Source organism: Chanos chanos, chromosome 4 (genome assembly GCF_902362185.1).
Source record: "Chanos chanos chromosome 4, fChaCha1.1, whole genome shotgun sequence".
NCBI lineage: Eukaryota > Metazoa > Chordata > Actinopteri > Gonorynchiformes > Chanidae > Chanos > Chanos chanos.
In genome coordinates, this window is record NC_044498.1 from 18,747,490 (window position 1) to 18,760,064 (window position 12,575).

Consider the following 12,575-nt stretch of genomic DNA (forward strand, 5'->3'; position numbering starts at 1 on the left):
CTTTCTCTTTCTCTTTCTCTTTCTCTCTTTCTCTCTCTCTCTCTCTCTCTCTCTCGCTCTTTCTCTCTTTCCTTTTCCTCTTCTTTTTTCTCTCTTTCTCTCTCTCCTGAAGAAGACTATGAAAGTCTGTCATTTAATGACCTGTTTTCAGTCAGTAAGGGCGGCGATTAGGTGAGTGACGGGGGAAATTTGAGAGCAGAGGGGATTAGCTGCTGGAAAAAGAGGCTTATGTCCAGATTGCTTGTGCTCCCATGACATCTGGACCCTAATTCAAAATGGCACTTCCACAATCTCAAGCTACCAATGAGGGCGCACCTCAATCCCGATGTGTCAAACAGCTCTTTTCAAAAAGTTCATATCTTAAAACTGTCGTCTGGCCACTCCCTACGTCCTCATTAAGAGCTCGGCAAGAATCGGGGTCAAGAAAAAAAAAAAAACATGCTAATTCACTGCTCATTCCTTCTCATGCTGTCTCAGGGTCTGTTCAGTAAAAGATTCTAACAAAGTAATATTCAAGCTACACCCTTGACAACAGAGGCTTCTTATTTAAATATGCACCTTAGGGACACATCCAACATCCAATCAGATGTGTTCTCTATCCTCTGGAACTGCTTGAGTTGCCAGACAGGAGGCAAGAGGTGGGATCTGCCTGCCCTCTACCCTGCAGGTGTCTTGGAGGTAGAGGCACAGTGAGAGGAAGATTACAAGAGGGTGGGGGCTTAAGGGGGTGGGGTGGGGAGGGAGGGGAGCAGGGTGCGCTGTTCCACACTTCATTATGAAGGTGAGAATATTCAGAGCAGCAGTCTACCCTGATACTGTGTCACAGCCAGCTACGAAACTACCCCAAGTCCTCTAGTCACACTCCATTACCTGTTTAAATCCATTTGCATGTGAAGTGATGTATAGAAACGACTGTCGAGTTAAAGCGGAGAAGGTTTTAAGATTCCAGTGTGTGGTGTCAGAGTCAAATCTCCATGCAAAAAGGGGATTAATTGGCTGAAGTCAAATGTTGATGCATTGCATTGTACTTTGTGTATGAAATAGGCAGTGATACATTATCTATGAATCTGAGTGTAAAAGTACCAGATGCTGGCAGAGTCAATAGACAGAGTCAATGACTTGTGGTCTGGCTGTTAATGAGAGCCGGTATAATTAGGGAAAAAGATATGCAGTTTTGTAAATAGCAGTGTTGAACTGCAGGATCTCAAGTGTGGTCTTCAGGCTGCTTGACCAAGTTCAGCTAATGTTGCAATGTTTACAGTATCTGGGGATGGAAAGCAACTAAATATGATGCGGAACTCCGACCTGGTGGTCTGTGTGTTTAATATGAAACTAGCAGAGTTCCGCTAGTTTCATATTAAACACATCTGTTTCCAAGGAAGAATGAACCTCTAATATCTAACAGGTTAAGAATCCTTAGAGAATGTATAAACCAGGTTAAACATATACTTGAGATATTTGAGATATATGAGCAAGTAGTACAGACACTGGTCTTTTATATGGCTCTGTTTTGTTACCCTTGGTACTTAAGCTTCCATAGGACTGAATGTCCACAAACAATTCCAAAGACAATAAAAACAGGACATTAAATAGTCAGAATAGTCACCTCAACCCATGACCTAATTTTATTAGACACAAACAAACAAACTTGTACTAGCCTTGTACCTATGCTGCAGGATATACAGGCGCATGGTACAGAAAATAATTAAGGCGCATTCCCACTGTGATCTCTGCTTATGAGGTAGTTAAACCTGATTGATGTACTAATTGTAAGACGCTTTGGTTTAAAAGCGTCTGCGAAATGCCAAATTGTAAGTTGTAAATTGTATTAGGACAACAATGCTATAACCACGTAAGCTTTTTTTTTAAACCCGCAAAGCCAAACCATTTTGTTGGCACTGGCTTTTTTACTTTTTATTTTTATTTTAGACTTAATGTTAGTAAATAAATATGCTAGTATTTGTGAGGAAGCCCAGATATATCTGTCAGATGTCTATATTTCAAGCAGACAATTCAGTTTAAAGTTAAATTGTGCCAATTTTACTAAGTTAATATTGAGAGATTTTAAAAACCTGTACAAGCTTTAGATGCACAAGATGTTTGGTGAGAATTGTGTGGAAAATTGAATAGAACGCTTCTACTTCTTTGCTTGTTTTATTGATCAGAACAGCTTGCTTTGTCCTATTTTTCGTGCAAAAGAAATTGGGAGTTAGTGAGGATTTTTCGTCAAATCTTAGAGCATAATGGTTTAAAAGATGGAGTACATCCAACCTGTCTGGAAAGTTGAGCTTTTTAAAATTGCTCTTTAAAAATGCATCATATCTCACGGAAAAAGTACAGGAAAGTACAGGAGCTCTGAGTATGATTCTGGTCCTGAAAAAATGACAAAAGTTTTCAGGCTGAAATCTAACAGCCCCATTCAAACTATAACTATGTCAGGAACATGGCAGGAGAAAGTGATAATTGGGACAGATGGATTGCGCCTTATCTTTCTCTCAGGATTAGAATTTGATAGATGAACAAACTAATAGAATACCTCCATTCTGCTACAAATGGCCCTAAATTGAAAGGGCACTTTTATTGTGCATGTCTGTGTAACATACACAGCTCTGCCACTCACTCCGTCTGAACCTAGAGCTGACATTTAGCCTTAAGAATGCCACACCAGATCAAGAGTTCGTTCAGCATGTATTCATTGTAGACATGTCAGCAGATGTAAAGAAACAAGTAGATTCTCTAGGAGATTGAAGCAGTGTATTGTAGACAGAGTAAGACATGTAAGACAATGTAACGCACAATACTCACACGTAACACAAGCATGCTGAACATATTCGAACACGAGTATAAACTGAAAAATTTGTTTGCAAATTTGTTTTCACTCATGTTTGATACATACGAATGCATGTTTGTATGCACACACATACACACACACACACACACACACGCAGATACACCCACATCCTTCCTATAATGTTCCTGCTGCAAAGAAAAATTGAAAGTATAGATCAATTAGGACACTCAAAGTCAAGCTAACTCAGCACGCATAGAATGATCTAGAGAGAGAATCTTCTTCCCCCCCCCCCTCTCTGTTTTCTCTTTCTCTCCCTCTGTTTCTTTCTCTTTCTCTCTCTCTCTCTCTCTCTCTCTCTCTCTCTCTTTCTCTCTCTTTCTCTCTCTCTCTCTCTCTCTCTTTCTCTCTCTCTCGCTCCATCTCTCCCTCTGTCTCTCTCATGTTTACTGCTGAAATAGAGCATATTGAATGTCCTTGTGAATTCTAGTTCTTGGGACTGAAAGTCATTGCAAAAAAACAATTTCAAAAGGTAACAGTAATGATTATTACAACAAGTTTGTTCAGATGAACTAATTTGCCATTCTTTGCAAAATCAGAGAATCATAATTTTAAAGTTTTTTAAAATCTCAGTTTTTCTCAGTTTTTAAAAAATAATTATGCAGTTAATTAGTTGTGTGGTTAAATATTCATCTGAAATAACATACATCATTGTCTGTCCTGTCTCACTTACTAATGATCCACTTTGGTTTTACGCGTTACAAGGAATGCATCAAGATTGCACAGCAAGAAAACTCATAAAGTATTGGTTGCAAAACAAATGTGACCTGACTTAGATTTCAAAGTCACTGTACCAAACCTCATGACAACACAATTGAATAGTCTTCTACTAACTTGCAAACTTCAGATGAATCATAGGAGAATAATTTCTGACAGAAGATTCCTGGGGGAATAAAGCTCTGCCCAACAGTTGTCAAAATTGAATAATTAAATCACTTAATGAATTCAACTTCATATTTATTATAACGTTCATCCACAGAGCTTTTGCCATGCATACCCTTTAACCTTCATACCTCTGTATAAGAACATGACTTTGCCTTGTAAATGACTTTATTTTTCATTTGCAGTTTACTCAGCCAAAGTGAAACATGCCCACTAATGAGAAAATACACATAAATTTAGATATTATGGTTGAATGTGTCTTGTAACATATTTCCTTGGTTATGAGCGACTGATTTCCCGTGCAAGATTCATTTTCATTATCCAGTTTTTTATGACCACTCTCACCAACATGTGTGTTTGTTCAAGGGTGACGAGCTTGCATCTGTGTGTGTGTGTGTGTGTGTGTGTGTGTGTGTGTGTGTGTGTGCGCGCGTGTGCATGTGTGTTTTTGTATGTGTGTGTGTGTAGTTTGTGTGTGTTTGTGACTATACGAGCGTTTGCCTATGCACATCAGTTCATCCTTGTGACAGGAACACTCAGGGGAGTTCTTTGTTAATAACTGTGAGTAAATTACAGTAGCCAGCGTGATTGGATACACAAGGGAAGACAAAGCCATGAGCAATTATAAAACTTAAATCATACACTCTCCATTCTCTCCATTTTAATCACTTTCTGTCTCTGTTTGTTTAAGTGATAATTACCAAGTGGTCATACACATAGGAAAAACAGACAGATGTAGTTATATTCATTGTCTGAGTCATGTATTTGCATAATTGTATTTCCTTTTTTATCATAGAGATTCAAACAGCTGCCCATGACAGGTCTATCTGTCATATGTAAATATGTGTATTATTAGTCTTAAAGCACTAAATTATTAGCATTTGAGTGTTATGAAAGATATCATGGTTCTACTCTTCCCATTGTTTTTTTCCAGAGGTAGTTTTCAGAATTAATTGTATCTTTAATATGTTGGACTGTCCAGAGGAGGTGAGCCCATGCAGGCTGTAGACACTGTTACTATTGAGTAGTTAAAGATAAAACATCTGCTGTCTCACCTACTGGATGGATATTGTATTGGCCTGATGCTGCTGTACCATAGAAGCTCAAATGGTAAATGCTTTGTCCTTCCAGCACTAGCCTTATAGAGGATGTCAATATACTTCTTCCCTTCTGGTTTGAGCTCATTGTTATTTTGGCTGTAGATTTGGGCCTCTGTAGTACTTAAGCCTGTCCAGTGGAAAGAATAAGATGGAGAGCATTTCTCATTCTCATATGGACAGGACCATGTCCTAATCTGTGCAGTATTCCACTCAAATTGTTTCAGTCCTCTGGGATAACTAAAGAGAAGCACTCCCTCTTACAGATGGAAGTAAATCATTTCCATCATGGATTAGTCCCAGGCTAGGAATGCGTGTGTCTAGGCATAGAAAAAACAAAACAACAACAACAACAAAAAAACAAAGTACAGCAGAGAAATATCCAGCCACAGTAACTGCACATCAGATGAAAAAGGGCTATACAGACTATGGTATTGGTGTTCAGTTTGAGATTGTGTTCAATATAAATTTGACCTCATAATGGTTTCTAAAATTTAAATAATTCAGTTCATTCACTTGAAATGATTTTGTTAATGATTTTGGCTCAATTGGGATTGTGTAATACATATTCTGGATCGTGGAGCTGTGTTTGCCATAGTATTTCTTTGGTGCTAGGACATCATTTCTCACAACTGATACACATAAATTGCCCCCCCCCCCCCAAAAAAAAAAAAAAAATTGACATGCTTTTGATTTTTGAGACTTTTGCCATAACATTTCCACCAAAATTTCCAAATTTACACAATTTTTATAAACCAACGGTTACATTTGTCTCAGCTTTGCCTCGGAATATAAAATGAGAACACACTTTGATTTTGTGTGAGTGGCATTTTTATAAACCTTGGTGTACTGTTGTTGTTGTCTTTATCATTTTCATACTTATCAGCCAGCCCCACCCCCATTTTAGCTGAGAGAGATGGACTCTTCCAGGAATGGCAGTTTTGGTCGAGCTCTGTTATGTTTGTGTTTTGCACAGTGTGTGGTTTCAGTGTCAGCTTCAGTAGTCTTGCCATGTATTTTTTGTTTCGGTTCGTTTTGGTTCAGCTCCTGAATTGCTACCAAAGCAGTTGTTTGGACACGACCTGTCATTGCAGATGTAGTGGTAAGAGAATAAAGATCCGCTCCAACATGTCTCCCACATGTCCTCTCACTCCCCCCCTGCCGTTTGCACCACATGGAACGTTCCGCTGTACAGAAGAGGTTCAGTTGAACTTCATTTTATGCAGCTGCCATTTTGTGATCCATGATCTTACCATTGAATCCTTGAGTTGAGTCTTTTAAGAATATTGACTTAAAACTCATGATCGTTTTCTGTTTTTTGGGTTATAGTGTGTCTTCATTTTCCCCCCCTAAAGCCGAAGTACAAACTGTATTATTTTCTCCTTAATCTGATCGTTCACTGTCTGTGTCTCCATTCAGACCTATTCCAGTGCAGTAGCAGGCCTTTGAAATACACTGGTAGAATGGAGCTTTGTTCTCTAGAAAGTTCTTTGTGCACATATACAGTGACCTCCCTCTTTTACGTGATCCGTACTGTTATCCTGCACCTCACAGTCTATTTCATATCCACGGTCCCAGTGACACAGTCATGCTAGGTCTTTGAGACTGAATAGAGGAACTCGGGGGTGTTCCAGAACTCTTCTATTCAAAGACTCAAAAACCCAGTGTTGCTTTTTTGTTCTTCTTCTGTTGCCAGTGTGTTATTGTCTACAAAATTCCAAAACCAAAAATGAGCTACTTTTACTTGTGCACTCTTTTAGGCATGGGATCAGTGGTATAATCGTCCGTCTGTATTCACAGGCATTTTTCACTAATATAGTATCCGCACCTAAGGTCAGTTTGGTTTCAGTTCTATTTCAACTCTAAGAATTATTTTTACCTCAAATTTTAACCTCATGCTGTCATCCACAAATGAATAGGACTTGAATTAAAAGAGAATCAAGAACTGTAATTCTGCTATGCAACCTGCAGGTCATCTCATTCATTTAGCCTTAACGTGGAGAGAGCTTTTTGACATTATTTGGTGGTACCTTTATTAAAAGACTGTTATTTGGAAATGAATGCATTCCTGTGAATACACCACAATAAGTACTGAAATTACAGAAGTGGTGTCACATTTACAATTAACTCGCGACGTTATTTCCCGATATACATGACCCTTAGTTTATTAAATTTACCACGGCACATTTTAATTTGTAATATGATTTGAAATTAAACATTAAAGCAGATATTTTAATATATTTGCTGCATTTGTGATCTGTGTGTTTGGCTTTTAGGTAAAATAATGAATTAAAATAATAAAATAATAATTCAAAAATAGGGTTTTTTTTTTGCGTCTAGATGCAAACTTTGTTTTAGAATTATTATCTTCATATTCTTCTGTGCTGAAACTGCTTGTTTTACATTTTGAAACTGATTTTATATAATCTCATTCATTTGGCTTCCACAGGGTGTGAAAGCATTTTCCCCAGTAAATGCAAGAATATTTTAGATGTAGATGTGCTTTTCTTGAAGGACTGAAAATTTGATTAATTTTTTTTCTGTTTGTTTTTAGGGAATATGCTTTAATAAGCATTGTTATTACTGAAGTAGTGCTGTTTTTGCAACATACTCACCAAGTGATACTCCTAAGTGCCGGAAAGTTAGTTTATTACATTTTCCATAGCACCTTTTATTTGATGGTATAATTTGCATTTTATTCCAACATATTTATTTCATTTGTGATTTTTAAATTTAGCTTTACAGTCTTACGTTTTAAGTTTATTGTGAAAAATAATTTTTAAATGTGAAGGAAGGATAAAATTGTAAGCTTGTCCGTTTACTATTCTAAAATGTGTAGAGGAAGATTTGTGTTGTAGAGTTATAAACTCTGGATTCTTCTGCTTAAAAATTGAGTTGTTTTCTGTTTTCAGTGTTTGATCACGAGTATCATTGTGTCAGGTAATATTTTACATGGATTATGTTAAATACAATAATACTACTCACACTGAAATTGTTCCAAATATGTTTAGTATGTAGTGGGTATGGTTCAAATAGTAATAATCATATAATATATGAGAGCCATTAATTCAATAACATAGCAATAGTAACAAAATAAATAGATAAAATACTAATAAAAATAAATAATAAGTCATTATTCTAACTTTTAACTATTATTACAGTGATGTTCCCAGAGCCAATAACTTTCATAAAGTCTACATTATATTTTATTGACTGATTTTATTTTCTGTTGATTGATTGTTAGGGACTGGAATCATGTTTCTTTGATGCTGTAGTGATTAATTTTGTATTCAGTGAATAATTATGGATAAACCGATCCTGAATCCTTTAGTGGTTCTGATTTTTTTTTATATCACATTTTGAATACTTAATTACCCTTAGTTTTCACATGGCATCTACCTCAGTCTAAGTCATTAAGGCTGGCACATGCTTCACCAGGACCTGTGAAGGCAGCCACTGCATCACCGAGCAGCAAAACACATTTGGAGGACAGTCATGTTTGCATTATGATACCTGCATCTGCATGAATGCCTGACCATCACTGACCACCCATGACCAGTGAAGGGAAGAGGGGGCACTGGCTGACTCATCTGTTTCGTGGAGCCTGGCCAGCTGCATCCCCCCTAACCCCCAGCCACAGTCAGCAAGTGTGATACAGATGGGATCCAAACCGTGAATCCCAGATGTAGGACACACACGCTACAAAAACTCTACTATTCTGTCACACACCCAACTAACTCCCTGTCATGCATCATTTTTAGTATTAGTAAAATAGTTAGGACTCATACGGACCACAGATGTCTTTTTTTGGTTACGTGGACTAATGTAGATTAAGGTTTAGTGAAGCGCTGTAGTACTTGATGTGGTAAAATGGCTGTATTCTCATTCTCACCTGGTTCCCTCCACATTTCCTCCATAAGTATGTCGGCAGTATGGCTGAAATTGACATATGCCAACAGCTCAAGGCCCCAGGGCCCCATCCTACTTCATATTCTGTGTGTGTGTGTATGTGTGTGTGTGTGTGCGTGTGTGTAAGACAGAGCGGAGAGAGACAGAGAGAGAACAAGAGAGGGAGAGAGAGGAGCAGACAGACAGAGACATAGGGTGAGAGAGAGAGAGAGAGAGACGGACAGACAGAGCGAGAGGGAGAGAGAGAGACAGAGGGAGATTTAAAGAGAGAGAGATGGTGGTGAATAGGACAACATGTACAAATAGAAATTAAAGATAAAAACGAAGTCAGACACAAACCACGTACAAACATACTTTAATTACAATCCACAAAAAACCTCTGTCTAGCAAAGACCATATCTGTTTGACTGTTTGATACTTAAAATGTCAGGGGAAGCTAATTCAGTCCTCATCTGCAGTCTTTAGATGAAAATCTCGTAACTGTCGTTGTTTTCTCTCCAAACACCCGCCATCTTGGTAAAGCATCAACCTAACAAAAGGATACCTAAGAACTATTAAATATGACTTAAGTTATACGCATATAAGTAATTTCACTGTCCGTAAAATGAGGTTTTACTTTAATGTGGTTAAATAGAAACAGAGCTCACTGTTTGGATTCATCTCTCCATTTTTCAGAAGTACAAGAAGCCAGTACTTACCACTGGAGCCAAATCCAAGCTCTGCTGCTTTGTTTGTTGTTTCACTCATCAATAATCTTGAATAGTCTGTAATCATTTTTCTCTGACTGGAGAGCCCACTCCAGCTCAGCATGTCATTATCGTCTGCATATATCTGTGAGTTGATCTGTATTTTCTTTTTTTTTATGTGCATGCTGTTTTCACCATAGCTCCAATACTCTTGTATTCATGGTCAAATGCATTTAAATAAAATATTCCAGATTCCTTCTTCATAAAGATTTTCATTCAGTGTCATCCAAAGTATAAGCAATTTGCCCTTTCTTGGCCATAAAATTTCTTTTTGAATCAAGGTTTGCCTTGAATAGGAGCGCATAGACAGTACAATCTATATACTGGCAGCGCTCTTTGTGCTGTATGTATATGAAGAAATGAAGTATCAGTCACGCCTCCACTCAAATGTTTTCAAAACAAATAAACTGACTGTGTTTAGATAATTCTGCTGTTGGATTATAATGGCAAACTGAAGTTCAGAAAAAAATAGCTTTACAATCATTTGAATGTCAGGCATGTGAAAAACAATTCGAGGTCTCAACACTGACACATAGAGTGTAGGCAGAAGAGAGTGGAAACCAAGATGGCTACCAGTCGGAGTTTAGCTCAGACAGAAGATAGCATGTTTAGAGTATTCCTTTGCTGAAAGCAGTTGACCTCGAACCGGCTTCCTATTAAAGTAGATGCCAATACTTTTCTTTATCACTCAGACAGCATCTTTTGATGGAGCTTCATTTGAAGACAATGGTAAATTACTCCCACCCTTCTGTTTCTGTCACTGCAGGTCTGCCATGCATTGCAGCTGCATCACTTTCATTACGAATTATGTGCTTTTTCCTTTGAACAAGGGGATTTAATATTATCAAAAAATAAATGAATAAATAAATACGCGTACAAAAATAGAGTGTGGTTAGTTTCTCATGTCAAAAATCATGGTTAGTTTTTTTGTAGCTCAGAAGTGTTGCTATATCAATGTAGGAAATGGCAGCTTTAAGTGGGTTCTTGCTTTCTTGTAAATTAACATGTATTATTCTTAATATTTAGTTTCAGAAAACTATCTTGTATGCCATTTCTGTCTCTTTCACAAAGGAGATTTTCCAGAGATTCACAAACACACACACACACGCGCACACACACACGCACACACACACACACATACACACACACACACACACACACACATATCCAATGCATATATTTAAGAGCACCATGGTTTTGTTTTTTGTTGAGAAATTTTTTTTTTCTTTTTTTCCATACACAAATAAAATATGTTTCTGTTGTGTTTGTGTTGTAGTAAAAAAAAAAAAAAAAGGAAAAAAAAAAAACCCAGAATAAATTGCCCCGCCTGTCTACAGTCTTTTGACAGCCCAGGTTTTTTAAAGCCATTGAGATCATGGCATTCACCTCTAATTTATTTACGTTTCAATATAGACAATGTGGTGCTTCAACGTCACTGAAATGCTGAATATCGTTTAAATACTCGACCCTGTTGTATTAAATGTCATGCACTTCTCTTTGTCTGCCATTTGTCCTTCCTTAGTTTTGACTGAAGTACAAATATAATAGAGCCTCCAAATGAAATTGCCAACCGCATGTAACGTGTACATTGTAAAATGGTGTTGTCTCATTTTTGTTTCCTCACATACAGTTTAATTTATTTACTCTTTAATACGTTTCTAACTCATATAACATTACGGCAAACCTTATGCTAGTCCTTTATATACTTTTCAAATTCACACATTTTTTGTCTGTAGATTTCATCTACAGTGCATGGGTGCACAGCGGTCAAGGCAAAAACAATTACTCTCCGAAATCCATGGAGCATTCTGATTGATAAGTGCACGTGCACATAAATTCGTTCTGAAATGCATTTTGAATCTTTAGCCAAGTTTTCTTGAATATTCATGGCATTCCTATGAGCTAGCACAGGTCTATGGTGAGTCCTCTTCTGAGTCCGAGTCCGAGTGACGATCACATGCTCTCTCTAGCCGTATCTCTAACCTTAAAAAAACAGGCTTTCTTACCATGTTAAGGATTGATGTATATTGTACATACACACTGTGAATTGCTCCTCTACTGGCCCAGGTGTATTATTTGTATTGTAATATCTCTGAATATTTTCTTCTCTCCATTGTAGATTGTAATTCATTTTGTTGTTCTGACATGTTGCTATCTCAGCGCGTTTTTTTTAATTTTTAATGTTTTCTTCTCATTCTTTGCTTACTTATATATTTCTGTTCAGTGTCTTCTTTAAAAAAAAAAAAAAAGAATGAAAACTGAAGGATGACATTCTAAAACATTGTTTGGCATTGTCTGTTTCTTCTTTGTTCTACAGAGATGTTGAAGGAATTGAATCACCAGCGGACAGAGAAAGAATTTACAGACCTGAAAATTATAGTTGAAGGCAAAGAATTTGAAGTCCACCAAAATGTTCTAGCTTCCTGCAGCTTGTATTTCAAGGACCTGGTGAAAAGGTTTGCCTTCCCTGCTTTCCCACCAGCCGTTGATCCAATCCGTTCTTTTCGTAGGACGCATTTGTTGTCGCTTTTTTTTCCCTCCTCCCCTCTCTCTCTTGCAGGTTGTGTTGAAGATTTTTGGTTCCTAGCACAGGGCCAGCAGCCATTCCTTCTATCGTTCAAAATGAATGTATCTGACAAAAAAAAAAAAAGACGGACAAAAGGTCGACTCTTCTTCTTTTTTTTTTTTCTTTTTTTTTACCTTTTTTCTTCCCACCCCCGTTTTAGAGCACATTAACGACAATTTCCATTTTAACAAGCAGAGAAATGTGTTCCATGACTGAAGGATCTTATGAAAAAGAGAGAGAGAGAAAAAAAAAAACAGAGGAAGTCACAATAGGGCTTTATCATAAGAATAGCACATTGTGCACTTTGGATGGCGTCCTTTGACAGCTGGGTGCTGTCTTTCATATAACTAATGAGCAGAGCTTGGTGAAGCAGTTTATCGGTGTGCATATACTGCATTTGGGGCAAACAGACAGAGAGGCATCTCATTCATATGTTAAATACAGAGCGTTTGCACACTGAAAGGCAGTGGGTTTCATTCACAGTAACCAACTAAAGCAAAGAGCAGCGCTTTTTTTTTTTTTCCTTC

At 37.5% G+C, this 12,575-nt stretch overlaps 1 protein-coding gene across 1 annotated transcript in view; it reads left to right on the plus strand.

The window, feature by feature from the left end:
• The window catches only part of klhl29 (kelch like family member 29), a 96,574-nt gene that overhangs the window by 37,255 nt on the left and 46,744 nt on the right, over nt 1-12,575 (plus strand). The window contains exon 4 of the mRNA XM_030772795.1: nt 11,800-11,938. Coding sequence (XP_030628655.1) covers nt 11,800-11,938 — 139 coding nt within the window. The remainder of the gene's footprint in view (nt 1-11,799; nt 11,939-12,575) is intronic.